This window comes from Bos mutus, chromosome 9 (assembly GCF_027580195.1).
Source record: "Bos mutus isolate GX-2022 chromosome 9, NWIPB_WYAK_1.1, whole genome shotgun sequence".
Classification (NCBI taxonomy): Eukaryota; Metazoa; Chordata; class Mammalia; order Artiodactyla; family Bovidae; genus Bos; species Bos mutus.
In genome coordinates this window covers 27,845,432-27,866,215 of record NC_091625.1, presented here as the reverse complement: position 1 = coordinate 27,866,215, position 20,784 = coordinate 27,845,432, and the positions used below count along the sequence as shown (strand labels likewise).

Below are 20,784 nucleotides of genomic sequence, written 5' to 3'. Positions count from 1 at the left end.
GTACAGGTGGCTTGTCAAGGTTTCTTAGTTAGGGAAGCTTGTGTCAGTGTTCTGGTGGGTGGAGCTGGATTACTTCTCTCTGGAGTGCAATGAAGTGTCCAGTAATGAGTTATGAGATGTCTATGGTTTTGGGGTGACTTTGGGCAGCCTGTATATTGGAGCTCAGGGCTGTGTTCCTGTGTTGCTGGAGAATTTGCTTGGTATGTCTTGCCCTGGAACTTGTTGGCCCTTGTGTGGTGTTTGGTTTCAGTGTAGGTATGGAGGCATTTGATGAGCTCCTGTCAATTAATGTTCCCTAGAGTCAGGGTTTGGACTTAGGCCTCCTGCTTCCAGTTATCAGTCTTTTTTTTACAGTAGTCTCAAAACTTCTTCTATACAGCACCATTGATAAAACATCTAGGTTAAAGATGAAAAGTTTCTCCACTGTGAGGGTCACCCAGAGAGGTTCACAGCGTTACATGGAGAAGAGAAGAGGGAGGAGGGAGTTAGAGGTGACCCGAATGAGATGAGGTAGAATCAATAGAGGAGAGAGCGGGCTAACCAGTAATCACTTCCTTATGTGCACTCCACAACTGGACCGCTCAGAGATTATACAGAGAAGAGAAGAGGGAGGAAGGAGACAGAGGTGGCCAGGAGGATAAAAGGAGGGAATGAAAAGGAGAGAGACAGATCCAGCCAGTATTCAGTTCTCTAAGTATTCTCCACCGTCTGGAACACACAGAAATTCACAGAGTTGGGTAGAGTAGAGGAGGGTTAGGGAGGAGACACAGGCGACCTGGTGGAAAAAAATGAGAGTCTGAAGGGGGAGAGAGCAGTCAAGCCAGTAATCTCACTCCCTAGTAAAAAATGGGTACTGAAGATTGGGTTCTTAAACGTACAAAATTGGTAACAAATATCTAAAAGCAAAAATTAAAAATCTAGAGTAGAGTTTGGAATTTCAAAAATACAGTGTTAAAGAAAAGACAAGGAAAAGAAACAGAGAAAAAGAAAAAGAAAAAAAAAAGTCACAAAAATTATAAAGAAAATATAGGTACAAAATTGATAACAAATACCAAAAAGTAAAAGTTAAAAATCTAGAGTAGAGTTTGGAATTTCAAAAATACAATGTTAAAGAAAAGAAGAAGAAAAAGAGAAAAAATAAAAGCAAAAACAAACAAAGTCACAAAAAAATTATAAAGAAGATATAGGTACAAAATTGATAACAAATACCAAAAAGCATAAATTAAAAATCTAGAGTAGAGTTTGGAATTTCAGAATACAATGTTAAAGAAAAGATGAAGAGAAAGAAAGAGAGAAAGAAAAAAAAAGTCACAAAAGTTATAAAAAATATATAGATATAAAATTGATAACAAATACCAAAAAGCTAAAATTAAAAAACTAGAGCAGAGTTTGGAATTTCAAAAAATACAATGTTAAAGAAAAGAAGAAAAAAAAAAACAAGGTCACAAAAGTTATAAAAATATATATATATGAAGATTGGTTTTTAAAAGAAAAAGTGTCTTTTTTTTTTTTTTTTGCAAAGTAATAGCAGGTTATAAAAATGAAAATTAAAGGAGTAATAGAGGACTTAAAATTTTTTAAAAATTAAAAAAAAAGAAAGAAAGAATGATCGTAAAAATAAAAAAATATATATAGGACTTTCTCTGATGTTGTTGTGGGTATTGTGGGTTCAGTTCATTTTCTGCTAGTTCCTTGTTCCGGCTTATATTTCTCAAGATCTACAGGCCCCTTCCTATGTAGTTGGTACTAACCATGGGGTTTTAATCTATTGCCCGTCGCTTCCAAGGAGGTTCCCTCTGTTATAGTGTCTTCTGTTTGCTGGTCTCTTCAGTATCTGATTTCCACCCTCATACAAAGGGGACGGTGGTGGACACCTTTTTTTTTTTTTTTTTTTTTAAGGCTCACTTGTTCAGTCGTGCTGTGGGGAGGGAGGGACACTGCAAATAAATAAGACTGGCGTGTGCTTGCAGTGCCTCAGCCACACTGGGCCTGCCCCGGCTCATGGCGCATGTAGCCTCCCCGCCCACGCTGCTCTGCCAGAAACCATCCGTGGCTGGCCCTGGGCTGCCTGCACCTCCCAGGTGTAAGCCGCTCAGGTTCAGGCACTCAGGTAGTCCTCAGGTTCAGGCACTTCCCAGGTCCGTCCTCAGACAAGAAAGACAAGACAGACTTGTCTTTGGGCCTGCGTTTATGTGCCCTTACAGTTATCTGGTCCAAGCAGCTCTTCAGACAAGAAAGACAACAGAACCCCAGGAAGTTTTAGTTAGCAAAGAATCCTGCTTACAGTTTTGTAGATAATGTCTCTCTGGGGCTGTGATTGCCCCCTTCCGGCTCTGGCTGCCTGTCACTGAAGGGGGATGGTCTGCAGCTGGCTATCTCTGTATAGTCCTTTGTTCCATGTGCGGGCCTGGCAGTGTCTTAGGTTAGGCCTGGCTTTTCGCGTGGTAGATATCCCACAGTCTGGTTTGCTAGCCCAAATTATTTCGCTCAGGTAGCGCTCGGGGTATTCAGGCCAGATCCTTACTCTAAGTGATGCAGCCTGCGCCGAGCCTCCCTGCCAAGCCCCCACTTGCTAATGGAGGATGCAAGCGTCTGCGCTGCTTCTCCTCTGGGGGAGTTACCATAGGGCTCGTAATCTGTGGGTTTTAATTGTTTATTTATTTTTCCTCCCTGTTATGTTGCTCTCTGTGCTTCCAAGGCTCGGCACAGACTCGGCAGTGAGAATGTTTCCTGGTGTTTGGAAACTTCTCTCTTTTTAAGACTCCCTTCCTGGGACGGAGCTCCATCCCTCCCTCTTTTGTCTCTTTTTTGTCTTTTATATTTTTTCCTACCTCCTTTCGAAGACAATGGGTTGTTTTTCTGGGTGCCTGATGTCCTCTGCCGGCATTCAGAAGTTGTTTTGTGGAATTTACTCGGCGTTTAAATGTTCTTTTGATGAATTTGTGGGGGAGAAAGTGTTCTCCCCGTCCTACTCCTCCACCATCTTCTGCACTGCCTCTCATAGAATTTAATTTATAAGTAGGAAAATATTTATCCTCCTCTTTTCCACAACTAAATAGACTAAATATATACATAAACTGTAATTTCCATACTATGATTAGTAACTCATTATATTAAACTTTGACTATGTTCTGTGCACTATCCATTGGAGATCAGCTATAAAAAGACTTTACTTTTTATCCCAAGAAATTTATAAACTAATCTAGAGTCTCTAAACCCAGATTTGATGACAAAGTCTGAGTTCTTGGGTTCTCATCATGGATTTGTGAATAGGGAAACCCATCCTTTCTCCTCTCAATAGCTTCATAAACACTTTCATTTCTAGATGGCATTCCCACATTTGAGTTTCACTACTTAATTTATCATTTATTGGACAAGTTATAAATTCAAATTTTCCAAATTAACATACATACACTAAGCAGATTTTATTCCAAACAGTGAGGTGATCATGATCTGTTGCTGCTGCTGCTGCTGCTAAGTCGCTTCAGTCATGTTCGACTCTGTGCGATCCCAGAGATGGCAGCCCACCAGGCTCCCCCGTCCCTGGGATTCTCCAGGCAAGAACACTGGAGTGGGTTGCCATTTCCTTCTCCAATGCATGAAAGTGAAAAGTGAAAGTGAAGTCGCTCAGTCGTGTCTGACTCTTAGCGACCCCATGGACTGCAGCCTACCAGGCTCCTCTGTCCATGGGATTTACCAGGCAAGAGTACTGGAGTGGGGTGCCATTGCCTTCTCCAATTAGTTATGTGGACCAATAACTAGTTGCATTAAGAGTGATTTCTATGCTTCTCTCTCATACAAAATAAATCTCAGGATAATATACTTTGCCTTCTAGACATAATTCCTACCCCTTCCTGTAAAATCTCTGAGTCTTTTTCTTCATGGTTCTAACTCCCTTTCCCAGTCATATTGCTCCCATCTTTTGGATTTGTGACCATTCCATTCAGTGACTGAAGACCTTGATTATTCCTTAAAGGGATCCCTGTGAACCACATCAAACCACACTCAGATGACTCAATTGCTTTGTGAGGACACATGATATATACTGCCTCCAAGATATTCTCCTCCACATTATATCAGCCACATTGTCCAACAGTCATCCTCTAAAATTGAATAAAATACTGATAATAACTGAAGAAAAAGAAAAAAAAAAAAATTAAGTCCACAACAAAGTAAAATCTATTTGAGTCATGGTAAAAATCAACATTACCATAAAAAATACTTTTTTTGCAGAGGTGAAACAACTAACCTTTTTTTTTCAAGGGAGGCTCCTCTATTTCTCCTAAATGAAGACAAAAACAGTAAATTAGAAAAACTTTCAGCAGAGCATAAAATTGCCTCTCAATTTTCTCATTTTCTTTTGTTCATTCTTTTATAAAACATCTATTAATTTTGATAATAGTAATCTATATATTACTTTGCCTTCCAAATTCCAAGCTTTAATATAAACTTTGCCTATGTACATTTATTTAAGATAGTTTCACTTTTATGAGTTCAATAAAATTGTGGCAGTTATCCAAATTATACATTATGGTTTGTATATCATGTTCATTTCAGTTCTCTGCTGTTCATCTCAACCTCTGACAGAGGCCAAACAAATACAAATTTAGACAAAGTCATAGAAAGGGCTAAAATAATAAGAGCTTTCCTGGTAGTCAAGGCTGAATACGTAAGTTCTGATGAGCAAAGCTGATCTTAAAAATGTCATCTAAAAGGCAGAATCACAATGCTTGTTCTTTTCACATCCACTCAACAGAAGTTTACATGTGGTTTAAGTTTGTTATTTCCTTTTGTTCATTCATATATAACAGAGAGTAAATAGGTTAGTTGCATAATTGCTGTGACATTTACCTCCATTTGTTTCAATCAATTTACTTTCATCGTGATTTTAGTAGGATTGCTTTCTGCTATTTATGAATACAAATTATATGTATAACATATATATATATATATGTATGTATATTTAGTCTTACTATTGTTATTTCAAACTTGGGAAATAGTAACTATTTCTTTCCTGAAAAAGCATATAAATGTGAGTTTCTATTGTGGTTTTCTATTGTGGTTTGCTTAATAAATCTCTCTGTACTACTCTAATATAGCATTTAATTTTGACATCTTTGCCATAATGGCAGATAATCTATAAGTTGAAAGCCATATAAAGACCAATTTACTGAGTTTGGCAGCCTGTTGATAGGCTGTTTGCACTCATAAATGTGTTCATTTTGGTTTAGCTTGACCTAAGTGCACATTTGTGCAGAAACTTAAGCTAACTATTATTATACATATCAAATAGCAGTCCCAGCAGTTGGATGTCTCTGTGCTCTTTGTACCTTTATCAGTGTCCTCCTCTCCATCATCATCATCTTCTTCATCACCCTCGGATGAGATGATGTCAGACAGCAAAGAAAAGAAGCCATAGACCCAGTCCGTGGTTTCCTCCACAGCATCATGTACAAGTTTTAGAGGATCTGAGCCAATCTTGGAAATAGAGCTTGCTAAAAGTAATTAAAAACAAAGAAAAGCTTTGCAAATATTCCCAAAGAAACCAAGAAAAGCTGCTTTTCCTGATTTATTCTTTTAACACAATAAATATGTCAATTTCATTAATTTAAATATTGCTTGGCAATAGTTCTTTTGCTCATAAAGAGAAATTAATTTTTGTGGTAGTATACATGTGTGTTCAATTAAAAAGAGAAGTTATTGGGTACATCTGGTACCAAACACTGTAGGGTTACCCTTGAGAAGTTTACAATCCAAGTAAGCATTCAGCACAGGGAAAAATTAAGAATAAATTAAAGTAATGTGTATTATGTTATCCAAATTGTAGCAATCCTGAGTTACAGATGTTCTGGAACAGAAGAAATCATTGTTGGTCTATATTGTACTGGAAAGCATCAGGGAAAAATGCCTCTGTAAATTTTTAGACAAACAGTAAGTTCTGAGTTGACTAAGATAGCTGTGACTAAAGTAAAACTGAGAGGTCCATTTATTATGATTTGTGATACATCAGGAAATATCTAGAATCGTCAAGGTGGTAATCATATCAAATTCCAGCTAGATTCAATTGTTTTATCTTTGTTAGATATCCCAGTACCTAAAAATAAAAAAAAAACATTTGAACTTCTAGTAACTTCAGTGGATAGTATTAGGAAAAAACTGAAGTCTGTAAATCTTCCCTTTCTTATATCCTAAGGGGGTATAAACTGTTTGTAAAATGAAAGATTAAATAATAAAAATGCAAGCAAGTAAATAGACATATTACAGGTTTCCAACATGTTGTTATTCTCATTCTAGCTACATGAAAATTGCTCGGAAGGAGTAAGGGTAGCCTTTAAGATCTGATTGAAAATGTGATCTAGCCAGAAATATGGTCTGAGTTGCATCTGATTTTTCAACAATCTGTAATTAACTTTTAGATTTATGTTTTTTCTTAATTTAAAAAACTACTTAAGTTTTCAGGGATTCTCTTCCTTTGATATCTTAAGAGACTAGAATTATATCAACATTTTATACTATCTAAAGGTTAAGTATGCCAAAATGAAGCTTTTACTCTGATTAAGATAGGAAATCATTGGAAGGTTTGAGCAGAGGAAAAAGTGATTTGATTTATATAACTTCATTTGCCACATTGAGGATTGAAAGAATGCCAGGTTGGAAACAGGAAGATAAGTAAGGAGCCAAGTGAAACGATCTATAATCCAAGAGGAAGAAGATGGTGATCTCTATATCACCCATACAGAAGGTGATAACTGTGTGTGATGAGGTGTGATTGGATTCTGAATGTACTTAAAAGACAGAATTGATGGCACAGACTGACAGTATGGGCTGCTGGATGTGAGAGAAAGAGAGAGGTATGGAATAACAAGGCTTTTGGATTGAGAAACTGGAAGAATGGAACTACTATTTACTGAAATGGGGAGAACTGGAGAATCCCAGGGACAGAGGAGCCTAGTGGGCTGCTGTCCATAGGGTCGCACAGAGTCGGACACGACTGAAGCAACTTAGCAGAGAGAAACAGGGTTTGTTGGGCAGAGTATTTAAGTAGCTAATTTTTAAACTTGTTAAATTTGAGTTGTCGACTGGATCTTTAGGTAGAGATGTAGACATTTGTGTAGTTTAATATGATCTACAAAAATGAAGTTCTAGTTGAAGATGGAAACTTGGAAGTTCAACAGAGACTAGAAAGAACTCAAAGCTATGTGATCACTAAGGAAGTGGAACTAGGAACAGTCCAACATTTAGAAGATAGGCAAATCAGAGAGATGAGAAGATAGGCAAAAATCATCAATGAATTATGAGAAGGAGAGATGAGAGACAGACAGAGACAAACAGACACACAGAGACAGATTAATTGAGAGGAAAGAAAAACAGAAAGTATAATGTACTAGAGATCAAGTCAAGAAATTGTTTCAGTGAGGATAAAGTGAGCAGTTGGCAAATGTTGCTGATAAGTCAAGAAAGACAAAGACTTAGAATAGAACTTTAGACTTAATGATGAGGATGTCACTGGCAACCTTCAAAGGGCAATTTCAGTGAAATACATTCAAGACCAAATGGGAAGAACTTACAGATAATAAATATATTTTACTGTAAAGTAAATGACAGAGATTGGGCAATAGTTGAAGGACTGGAACCATAGTGGGGTTTCCATTGTTTGTATTGTTCAAGAGGGAAGAATATTCTATTTTTATGCTGATGGGTAAGATCCCATAGAGAGGTGAAATAATATGAGAGAGGAGATTTCTGAGCAAAATTTTAATTTTATGTTCTGTTTCAGAGGATTCACAGCCCATCACAGGGATGCCAAGTTACAACTGGTCCCAAGGAAATGTACCTCCATGAATCAGTGACAGTATAACTTTACTCTTCGGACCTTATTTCACTGCATTCTGGAGAGTTTCATGTGAATAAGATATGGTAGTCTGAAAGGTGAGACTAAACCTTAGAGAAAGGAAATGGAATTTTATAATTGCAATTGAGAATTTTAAAAGAACTATATGTAAGAAACTGGATTGTCCTGGCACCATTAAAGGCATTTTTAGCGGCAGTATATTTTATATCTAATGGAAGAATATTGCAAATGGGATTTTTATGATTTGAATAGATTGAGACCATTTCCCCATTCCTCTTCTTTCTAAGTGTTCACTGAGGAACTTAACAATAAAATCCAACAAAATAGATAGTTTAATTATCCTTATGCTTAAATGCACTGTATCTCTCTCTCTCTCTATATATATATATATGTATACTTTGCAGACATGCATATTGTATGGTTCTAAAATCATCAAACTGTGTTATTTTTATTAAAAAAATGCTGGCTTGAGACCAGCTTCTGATTTTCAGTCAAATGAACAACAACTTTAAAAACATATAGGGATAGATATATCTCAAAAAAGATAGCAGTCCTCATGTTAATTCTGATTTCCTCTCTCAGACATCACATCCATATTACATCAGTGGGAATAATATTATACAATGCAACTAAACCTTTTATAGATGCCTTCTTTTTTAATCATACTTTCCTACCTCTCATGTTTCCATGAGTTAAATTACATACACTATAAAAAATATCATCATAAAAATGGTAGTAGCCAACACTTTTAGGGTGTATATTACCTGTCAGTAAGAACTTAAATGTATATTAACTCACTTTTTCCTTTTAAAAACTCAGTGAGGTAGGCATCTCTATTTTAAAGACAAAATTGAGACAGAGGAAATGTAAATAAGATGCCTAAGGCTACATAGCTAGTCAGTAATGGAACCAGATTTTGCTCTCTCCAGATCATGACTCAACTACTACACAATACTGCTACCAAAAAAACAAACAAAGATGTGAATTCAAAACTGGTTCCAGAGTATGATGTATTTCATCCAACATCTCAGCAAGACATTGCTGAAGCACTGAGACCCTGGAATACTTCCTGAGCTTCTGTTATATGAGATAAGAAATGTTTCTCAATATTCAACTCACTCTTAATTGTCTCTTATGTTTCTTACAGAAAAACATACCACTGAATGCAAGGCTCCTTATAATCAGTAATTGGATTCTTGGCACTGATAAAAGAGTGCCAAGAGATGCAAGAGAGTCAAGGAAAGGTTTTAAGTTAAATAAGATTTTTATTCATCCAGTGTCTTTGAAGCCAAACTATATTGATACTTCATTTCTAAATGAGAACATACACAGGAAATTAAATTAGTCATCTTCTCTGCCTTACTCTTAAAGAACAAAGTTTGTGGTTTCATCATTATCTTTGACCATCAGTCTTACATATAATTGGCTCTTCTCTGTCTTTCAAATCCTGAGAAGCATCAGCAAATGACAACATTTACAAGCATGGGCTCTGAGTTCAGAATGATAGTGTTCAAGTTCAGCTCTCCTATCTAGTGCTAAACTGTGCAATAATGAAGACAGAGACAAAAGGAAAAATCAGTAATAATGCTTCTGTCTTTATTTACAATTTTGTTCATCCCAAATTTTTGCATTAGTTTTTAAATATTAGAGATGTATTAAAATACTGGCATCTTAACTACTGAGTTGTTTGGAGCCTCTTAAATTTGGCAACCAGAGTGAGTGCTTTATTCATCTGACTTAGTCCTAGTGTTTACGCCACCTGCATGCTGTGTGGTGTTGAGAAAATTAACTTCTGCCGTATCTATAAAATTCATTGATATGTCTCCTTTTCTGAAGTCACTGGTCTAAACTAAGACCTCAACCCCTTATGCCTGTTGTCTTTATATTCAGCCTTCTCATACCTCAATTTATAATATGTCCAGTTCTGGCAAACAGTATTATACAGTATGATACAAAACCAAAGTACTCTGTGCTTCAGTTGGCTAGAATGAAAAATGACAATAAGAGTACCAATACTTCACAAGGCTGACATCAGTATTACATGAGATAATATATTCAAAGCACATCGGAAAGTGCCTGGTAATTAATCAATGTCACTGTGGGAGAAGCAAGATTGCCTTTGAATTCTGAATGACCCGAGGGCTCTTCCCAGTTTGCTCTCTGGGCCTAGTGGCTTCTCCTCCCCTCAGCAGCAGGCACTGTGTATGATCTCATCTTTCTCAAGGTCTCAAAATGTTGCACAACTGTCATTTCCAGTAGCCCCTGGGGTGTTTGGGACCTTAGTTCTGACTGCATGGTATCCATTCCCAAAGGAGTGACCCCTCCAACTATAAGGCCGACCTCTTGCATTCCTTAAAGAAGGAAAGAGCAATAGTGTCTCTCTGAGCCACTCCACAGGATGGCCAGAGAACCAGGCTTGTAGGCATCTTCTGACTCTCTGCCCATAAGTGTCTGCCAGATGCTATTTATTGAGCTTCATTCAACCTTACTATACATAAACTCTTCAGGTGTAAAGCACCTACAATAAAGTAAAAGATGTAGCAAGTGTTAGATAATTATTAATTCAATTTCAAGGAGATCCAACTAGTCCATTCTAAAGGAGATCAGTTCTGGGTGTTCACTGGAAGGACTGATGCTGAAGCTGAAACTCCAATACTTTGGCCACCTGATGAAAAGAGCTGACTCGTTGGAAAAGACCCTGATGCTGGGAGGGATTGAGGCCAGGAGGAGAAGGGGACGACAGGGGATGAGATGGCTGGATGGCATCATCGACTCGATGGACATGGGTTTGGGTGGACTCCGGGAGCTGGTGATGGACAGGGAGGCCTGGCATGCTGCGGTTCGTGGGGTTGTGTCTCTTTGCGACACGACTGAGTGACTGAACTGAACTGAACTAACTGAATATTCAGAATCATCTAACTCACACATATGGTAGTCTGGGCTTCCCAGGTGGCTCAGTGGTTAAGAATCTGCCTGCCAATGCAGGAAATGCAGAAGACACAGGTTCACGTCCTGGCTTGCAAAGATCCTCTGGAGTAGGAGATGGCAATGCACTCCACTGGTCTTGACTGGAAAGTCCCATGGACAGAGAAGCCTGGCGGGCTACAGTCCCTGGGGCCACAGGGAGTGGACAACAACTTACACCCGGAGCACAGCACAGCATGGCAGTGCTCCACAAGTGTGCACTGCCATAAATATGACCCTGTGATCACTTAGTCCCTAAGTCCTCAAGGCCACATTGCCAGAGCCTGTGAAATCCAAACACTGCTTTCATCAGGACTCAGGAAACAACCAGTGCTTGCCTCTTATCTCCCAGAAAATATTCACATCCAAATATTTGGATCTAATCTGAGCCAAGGATTTTTTAAGTGTCATAAACTCTACCTAAGTTAGAAAAAAATTCCACTTATATATATGTTGATATGTATATCTTAAACATATTAGTACTCAGTATCAGTTCAGTCAGTTCAGTCGCTCAGTCATGTCCGACTCAAATATAAAATTCTTTTAACACAAATTATTTTGCATTTATTACATGAAATATCTTAAACGTAATATAATTAACGTTGCTGTTGTTTAGTTACAAAGTGGCATCCAGCTTTTTGCAACCCGTGGACTGTAGGCCACAGGGTCCTCTGTCTGTGGAATCTGCCAGGCAAGAATAGCGTAGTGCATTGCCATTTCCTTCCCCAGGGATTTTCCCAACCCAAGGATCAAACCTGTGCCTCCTGCATTGGCATGTGGATTGTTTATTGCTGAGCCTCGAGGGAAGCCCCATAATTAACATAGTGCTGCCATTTATGGGCTTGCTATCTAGTTTTGATATGTGAGGGGTGTTATTTCATAATATATAGTGGTGATTCCAGACCTAAAGAAATTATTACATTTGAAATGTCTAGCCTCTCATTTTCTGCCATTAAGTGTTTCAACACTTCAGGCTCTGTTGGTGAAATTTTGACCAAGTTAAGAAAAATATTAGCAAATTATGCATCATTTAATATGCTATGAGTTACACAATAAGTTTTGCTTGATGTACTGAGTTTTTGTTCAGGTGTTTTTGTTTTTGTTCAGATGTTCAGTTTTTGTTCAGATGTTCAGTTTTTGTTCAATTTGTTCAGAATTCCCTAGAACTTTACCAGTGCAGAATAGAGCTATCGATGTGTTTTCCCATTCCCAAGCTCCCCATCAGCAGTAGAGGAAGGGAAACACAGGGAAGAAAAACAAGACAAAAAGATAAAATGATCTGAATGCTGTCAGAAAATAATGGTTGTCTGCCGTCTATGGGGTCGCACAGAGTCGGACACGACTGAAGTGACTTAGCAGCAGCAGCCACTGTGTTATCAGGCTTCTTATATGCAGAAATGTAACTGAGAAAACACAAATTCTTATTAAACAGTTGAGACTTGAGATTTCACATCATTCAGAATAGTCAACTATTTCCTAAGTCAAAATTCTGATTCAGCTTATTTTTAACCAGGACATATTAGAAACAAAAAGCACTCACAGTGAGTTTACTAGCCCTCTGACTCTTTGGGCCCCAGAGTCTCCAGCATTGCTGATACTAGGCACAGACATTTAAGAAATAATGAACAAAAACAGGTACTTTCACATCTACTAGAAAGGCTATTGGGCTTCCCTGGTGTCTCAGTGGTAAAGAACCTGCCTGCAATGCAGGAGAACTGGGTTGGATCCCCAGGTCAGGAAGACCCCTTGAGAAGGGAATAGCAACCCACTCCAGTATTCTTGCCTGGAGAAGTCCATGGACAGAGGAGCCTGGTGGGCCATGGCCCATGGGGTCGCAAAGATTAAGACATGACTAAACACGAGTGACTAAACAGCAGCAGAAAGGTCACTGTCTTCATCAAAGTGATGATTACGCAAGACATTACATTGTAAGTGTTCTAGGTCCAGTGTGAAGTAACTTCCAATTTCTCACAGGTTAGACCAACAGCCTTGAGTATATCTGGCTAAACTCAATCATGTCAGCCTTGAGTATATCTGGCTAAACTCAATCATGTCAGCTAAAGAACTGTCATCTTTAGCTGTTATCATCACAATGGAGACCCATTCAAGCTCTGACAGTCTTTTGCATTCCTTTTTTCTCCTGCAAGTTTATTGTTTTCATAGTCTCTATTTCATTTCAAATTGAAGATAATGCCAATATGAGAAATGAGAAGTAATACATCCAAGGAGGTCAAGAATTCAAGAAATGTTTGATACAGCAACATTATTCCTTCATATTTAACCTCTAAACTGTATTTACATCCTTGCAAATGAAGTTTGTCAAACTTACACTAATTGGAATTACAAAAATTTCCCATTACTTTCTCTTGAAAAATTCAGCAAATAACTATATATTTGTAAGACTGCTTCAGTTCTAGAGATAACACATGATATTTTGGTATCCAGTAAGCTACTTTGTTGTACCCAACATAGTGAAAAATTGTGGCCCTAAAATAGCTTTTCTAAAAATAGCTTTTCTATCCAAGAAATATTTTGAGAGGCCATTTTTTAATATCCTGTCTTTAAAACCACTTATAGTAGCACTTCAAAATGATTTACAGTGAAGAGTTAATAGGAGTGGATATGACTGATAAGGGTTTGAAAGAAGCAAAGGTAAAAATAATAATAAAATGGAGTGGAGGCCAAAGAAAATTAAATTCAGCTACTGTAGTACATGCTTTGGATTAAGCAACAGATTCTCACATGGACAAAAATATGAAATTTAATCTATGTTGCAATATTTCTTTGAAATTGAAAATATAGGTTAAAATGATTTTTGTATTAATTTACATTTTGTCATTAAGCAAAAAATATAAATATTAGATCAGTTCCTTTCTGAGAAGGAACTCAGGGTTGGCACTGCTGATAGAGAACCCACCTACCATAAGAGATGTAAGAGACCTGGGTTTGATCCCTGAGTGAGGAAGATTCCCTGGAGGAAGGCATGGCAACCCACTCCAGTATTCTTGTCTGGAGAATCCTATGGACAGAGGAGCCTTGTGGGCTACAGTCCATACGGTCACACAGAGTTGGACATGACTAAAGTGACTTAGCACGCAGGAACACAATTAAGTCATGAGTAATTTGTGAGATGCTTCTATACAGCATCTTTCAGATGTTTTTGCAGAGAAAAGTATATGATGAAATCTCATTTTGATATGTTTAAATGATGTCTTTTACAAATGAGTACCACGACAATGCCATACTCAATAACAGATGTTGTATTTTAAAACTATAAAAACATTTTGAAAAGTTGTATGTAATCTCCTGCCCTGAATTACATAAATAATTTAACTTCAAAATCAAGTGTCTCTTGTATAGATTTTCCTTCCAATAGATTTTTAACACAGATCACATAGAGAGGTTGAAATTCCCTATAATCTTTTATCCTCACCCTCAATGAATAACCCTCAGAATATGGTGATATAAAAAGCTGGACTCATAAAATTCCTATGGTACTTCTAATGGTCGCCACACTAAGAATGATTTTTACTAATGCCTGTGGTGCTGGGGGCTGAAGAGGGAACAACAGGCACTTGGGAACAAAAAATGGGTGAAAAGTGAAGGAGGCAGTGGAATCTGGAGCCTGGGAAGGCTGAGAGAACACAATGGAAACCGCATCGGTCGTATGACCTCCAAGCCTCCCTCTTCAAAAAGGAGAAGCTCTCACGCTTCTCATGGAGCTAACTATGCACCTCAGGCAGGACTGACGATGCCAAAAGGAGGCTCTGGCAGGAGCTGGGGCTGCTGCAGGAGGGGCCGTTTGTCACCACGCCAACAAGGTGAGCCGAGGGATCAGGGACAACAGACGTGTGCAGCTGCACATGGTCAGCTGCAGTGACCTTCCTGGTCCTGCTTGCCTCTGCCTCCCGAGTCTCCCGCACAATGATTCTTCGGGCTCACACAAGCCCACAACTATGCAGACGAGGGAATTCTGGAAGACACAGTCTTATCTTAGCCAAAGGGACTCAATACAAATTCACCACACCTAGCTTCGATAATTATCAACATTTTCACAGTTATATATTTCTTCTCTCCCACCCTTTTCTTTTTTCTGGCTTACTAAATATTTTAAAGCAAATCTTAGATGCTTAAATTCTAAATCCAAGATCCATAAATACTTCAATAAACATGTCTTTTCCATCATTTGTCTGATTGTTTTTTGTTTGAGGTCAAAAAATGTCCAAAGTATGTTTTTATCTTTCTTTTGCCAAAGTCTGGAATCAGCTACTTCTTGAAGGAGTCATGGTTCTTTTTATTGGGAAATAGTATTTTGAGACTAAAATTTGATCATCAGCGGTGCTCATTGCAGAGAAGGCAACTGCACCCCACTCGGAGAAGGCAATGGCACCCCACTCCAGTACTCTTGCCTGGAAAATCCCATGGATGGAGGAATCTGGTAGGCTGCAGTCCATGGGGTCGCTAAGAGTCGGACATGACTGAGAGACTTCACTTTCACTTTTGACTTTCGTGCATTGGAGGAGGAAATGACAACCCACTCCAGTGTTCTTGCCTGGAGAGTCCCAGGGACGGGGGAGCCTGGTGGGCTGCTGTCCATGGAGTCGCACAGAATCGAACACGACTGAAGCGACTTAGCAGCGGTGCTCATTGAGTTGGATTGTTGTGGCAAGAAATATTAAATTTCAAAAAAGGTATGTGTTTACACTGATATTTCCAAGTAAAATCTGGAATTTTCACCCACCTTTTCAACTATGATACACTTCTCTTCTGTTGAAAATATTATTTCTTAATAATATCAATTGAATTAATTACTTCATTTTTTCTACAGTATACCAGTAAGAATTTCAAATAAAATGACATCAATACTACTAATAACAATAAAAGCAGTGAATGGAGTTTCAGATCTCTTTTCGTTTCTTTTTGTACTTGAACTATACCACAATAAGGACAGAGAGTCTGAATTGTATGTTTTAAAGTTATTTGAAGTAATTCTTTTCTTTGGTTATACCAATAACTTCATATATAGTTAGATTCATTTGCTTCAGTGTGTTTTCAGATTTTGGGGCTTATTTAAATTATTTAAAATATAAAAAGACATTTATGAGTTCTCAAAGTCAAAATCCATTTAAGAGCACATCTTAAGAAAATTGGGGGACTTCCCCGCTGGTCCAGTGGCCAAGACTCTGTGCTCCTAATGCAGGGGCCCCAGATTGAATCCTTTAGATCCCACATGCCGCAACTAAGACTGAGGATCTGGAGTGCTGCACAGACCCGGCGTCAGAGACAAATAGATAAATAAATAAATATTTTAAAAAGAAAGAAAGAGAAAATTGTGTTGCTATTCTGATCACTTGCTGTAGTGTCTTCTTCTTTTGACAGCTACCTAATTTTGTAAATTTTGACTTATCTTTTCATTATTTCATGTATTTCTTTCACATACATACTTATATGTAAAGGAATACATCTAAAATTATAAACAGGGGAATAATAAAATGAGATTTGCAATTTGCAGTAGTCTGGCCAAAGAATGAGCAAGGAGGCAGAGGTAAGATTAGAGGCAAAGAGAAAATATGAGGCTCCTCTAACTATCTGGGGGAAACTAAGGCAGGAGTTATAGAGACAAGGTCAGAGTAAGCAGAATCAAGAGACATTTAGAAAGTACAAACAATTCTTTTTGATCGCTTTTTGAAAGAGTAGTGGGGAAAGAGGGTGAGGAGTCTCATGATTCTAATTAAAGAAACAGGAAACTGGATTTGGAATCTAGGAGGCAGGCCTAGAAAGAAATACAATCAGCCCAGTGAGGAATTTTGAGTTTGATGCTCCGACTATCTTTCTAAAATTGGAGAGTGATTAGGGACAAAGATGTGAACTGGGAAGTTATTATGTGTGAAGGTCAGTTATAAGCAAACTTCTGAGCAAGTAGGTCAATTAAGAGGAAAATAAAAACACTGATGAGCTCTTTTTTTTTTTTTTTTTCAAAATAAAAATCACTTACCTACTCCCATGGTGGGAAGAATGTATTTCTTAAAACTTATCTTGGATGCTTTAATTGTTTAGAACTGCATCACTGTTTTTGGCCTTTAATCTAATTATCTGACCATTTTAAGGAAGGGCTGATCCTGTTATTAGACTGAAAGTCATATATTAAAGATAAGCAAGCTAAATATGATGGCAACTTACTCATCACTTGTCTGGGAAACTCAAAGTCATCACAGCAATGGAATAAGGTGGTATTGTCTAACGGGGAAAGAAGCTGCTGCTGCTGCTGCTAAGTCGCTTCAGTCATGTCCGACTCTGTGCGACCCCATAGACGGCAGCCCACCAGGCTCCCCGTCCCTGGGATTCTCCAGGCAAGAACACTGGAGTAGGTTGTCATTTCCTTCTCCAATGCATGAAAGTGAAAAGTGAAAGGGAAGTCGCTCAGTCGTGTCCGACCCTTAGCGACCCCATGGTCTTCAGCCTACCAGGCTCCTCCATCCATGGGATTTTCCAGGAAAGAGTACTGGAGTGGGGTGCCATTGCCTTCTCCGATACAATAAAAAAATAATACATTTAAATAAAAATAAAATAAAAAACAGTTGGAAAAGAATAAAAATCATAAGAGGTCATGTTTTTAATAAGCAAGTGTCAGTCAACGGTTCTAGTACTGCAAGATTTAACTGAGATGAAGATAACTATGCTACTTGTTCTTTTGTTCATCTGTTCCATTTCTTTATTTAGAAATCAAGTGTATATTTGAAACATTTCAGCAGAGTGATAGAATCGTGTCAGATTATCTCTTAGAGGGGCTTGTCCACAGGGACAGAAACAAAAAGGTTTGCATTTAGAGCTAAATAGGGATATAGGGAAGTGAGGGAAATTTGTCAGTTTTTTCAAGTTAGAAAACACATAAACATATGTAGAATGGAAAGAGGGGATACAGCAAAGACTGACGGTACAGGAATGAGATGTCATTTAAACCTAGAGACATTTAGATGTAGCAACATTGAAAACACACCTTCAAGAGGCCTTCTCCTATCATACCACACCCTCCCACACACATATTTCTTTAAGAGTAATAATCCCTTTTAAAAAGCAAGATCTTCCTGAAGCAGTAACTTGTACTTCTTTGTTAGAAAGCCATTAGACAGGTGGTTCTAAAACCATAGCAGCCTTTGTAAGCAAACAAAAACTAAAGCCTTTAAATGCCTCAAGGTTAAGATATCAAATCTAAGGACAACAAGTTGAAAGGAGTCAACTAGCCCTTCCCAAATAAGGCAAAGGCTTTGGCTGCAACCAATCAAATGACTTCCTTCCTTTGCTTCTGCCTCTTCTTCTAGGTGTGAAAGTGTTAGTCACTCAGTCCTGACTGACTGTGATCCCAAGGACTACAGCCTGCCAGGCTCCTCTGTCCATGGAATTCTCCAGGCAATAATACTGGAGCGGGTAGCCCTTCCCTTCTCCAGGGGATCTTCCTGACTCAGATATCAAACCCTGGTCTCCTGCCTTGCAGGCAGATTCTTTATAATTTCTGCTAGGTGGTACAGTGGTAGAGAATCGGCCTGACAATGCAGGGAATGCAGGAAATCTGGGTTCCATTCCTGGGTTAGGAAGATCCCCTGGAGTAGGAAATGGCAACCTGTTCCAGTATTCCTGCTGGGGAAATCCCATGGACAGAAGAGCCTGACTAGCTACAGTCTATGGGGTCATAAAGAGTCAGACACGACAGCATACAGCACACTTTTCGATAGAAGGTTTTTCCAAGGTCCTGTCAGCAGAGCACTGCTAACCACTCGTGGTTTGGTGCAGTCCGATATGAATCAGCTTTTGCTCATATTCTTAACATTTTGAGTTTGCCTTAGTTTATCTTTTAACATTCCTGATAACCACATATCCCCAAATCATTTTCTCTCCCTTTCTCTTTCCACCTCTCTCATCATCCTCTTCCTGTCTCTCTCTCCTCCCTCTGTGCTCTGGATACTGCCTGTATTAGATTGCAAAATCAGACTGCTCCATCTGATAGTGAGAATGATTTAAAAAATAAAGGGTGAACACAAAGCCCCTGAAGTGCATCAGATACTAAAAAATAAAACCCATTTGAGTTACAATTTTGAAAAAAAAAAAAAAATACTTTCAGATGTAGATACTTAGATGCATTTAAAGCAAAGAAAAACTAGGATCCTGATTTACAAGCAATTTTAGTGAGTTCGTAAGGAGTACGTCAAAGCTATATATTGTCCTCCTGCTTATTTAAGTTATATGCAGAGTACATCATGCAAAATGCCAGGCTAGATGAAGCACAAGCTGGAATCAAGACTGCCGGGAAAAATATCAATAACCTCAGATACATAGATTACACTGCCATTATGGCAGAAAGTAAACTAAAGAGCCTCTTGATGAAAGTGAAAGAGGAGAGTGAAAAAGTTGCCTTAAAACTCAATGTTCAGAAAACTAATATTAAGACATCCAGTTCCATCACTTCATAGCAAACAGATGGGGAAACAATGGAAACAGTGACAGACTTTATTTTCTTGGGCTCCAAAATCACTGCAGATGGTGACTGCAGCCATGAAATTAAGACACCTGCTCCTTGGAAGAAAAGCTATGACCAACATAGACAGCATATTAGAAAGCAGAGACATTACTTTGCTGAAAAAGGTCCATCTAGTTAAAGCTATGGTTTTTTTCCTGTAGTCGTGTATGGATGTGAGAATTGGACTACAAAGAAAGCTGAGTGCCGAAGAAATGATTCCTTTGAACTGTGGTGCTGAAGAAGACTCTTGAGAGTCCCTTGGACTGCAAGGAGATCCAACCAGTCTATCCTCAAGGAAATCAGTCCTGAATATTCAATGGAAGGACTGATGCTGAAGCTGAAACTCCAATACTTTTGGCCATCTGATGCAAATAACTGACTCATTTGAAAAGACTCTGATGCTGGGAAAGACTCAAGTCAGGAGGAGAAGGGGGCAACAGAGGATGAGATGGTTGGATGGCATCACAGATTCAATGGACATGAGTTTGAGTAAGCTCTGCGAGTTGGTGATGGACAAGGAGGCTTGGCATGCTGCAGTCTATGGGGTTGCAAAGAGTCCCACAGGACTGAATGACTGAGCTGACTGACTTAGTGAGTGCATTGTTTTATTGACTGCCTGAGGAAATGACTGTGACTTCTTCTAATCTACATCTGAATAGTCAGAGGCTCCGATTCTTGCCATTCAACATCGGAGGCGTGTGCATTTTCCTTCTGATTTTTAACATTTTTGCAATTGAAATTTTCCCACACTCATCTTCACTATTAACCAACTTCAATATTTTAAAAATGTACACTTGTGTGGAAACTTAATAACATTAATAACAAGCAACTTTAGTTTAAATCGTGTGATTATGTCAGTGTTAAACAGTTTCATAGTATGTTTCTAAGTTGTCCTTCACTGTACCTCAACTGTTACTTTTTGAGGCAGTAAGAAGCATTAATGCAAATAAATGTACATTTCACCTTTCTTTCTCAATATGACCCCAATCAACCAATTTTTTTGCTGGCAAAATTGCGTTGCAGATGTTTAAGCCTGGAATATTTCCAGCTAGCTGGAGCTAGATCCATGTCATTTTATATCCAAGGGCATTTTATATCCTGAAATAAAAGTCACAAACAACTTTTGGCTGTTGTTTTTTATTCTTATCAAGCATCTATAGAAAAATTTAAGAGTCTTATTATACTTTTATTAATAAGCATGGTGTAGATGTTATTACATCAATTGAAAAAATTAACTTTCCTCCTCTTAGAAAAGTATATTATAGCTGAAATATAAATACAATCCCAATGTTACATGAATTAATAAGGAATGAGAAAGCAAGTTTTCTGTAGATTTATATTAGTAGATTTCTACAGATTTTTTTTTCCCAAGCTATAGAATTAATTTTCTGGTAGCAGAAGAAGAGTTAAAATATCATAGTACTCCAGTTAGATGACTTACTTGGATCAGTATGTT

General features: G+C 38.2%; 1 protein-coding gene across 50 annotated transcripts in view; it reads right to left on the bottom strand.

Moving 5' to 3' along the window:
- The window catches only part of TRDN (triadin), a 415,022-nt gene that overhangs the window by 326,834 nt on the left and 67,404 nt on the right, over positions 1-20,784 (bottom strand). For all 50 annotated transcript variants that reach the window (XM_070376309.1, XM_070376300.1, XM_070376303.1 and 47 more), the window contains exons 3-4: positions 5,331-5,495; positions 4,250-4,282 (exon numbers count right to left, since the gene is read on the bottom strand). In XM_070376309.1, coding sequence (XP_070232410.1) covers positions 4,250-4,282; positions 5,331-5,495 — 198 coding nt within the window. The remainder of the gene's footprint in view (positions 1-4,249; positions 4,283-5,330; positions 5,496-20,784) is intronic.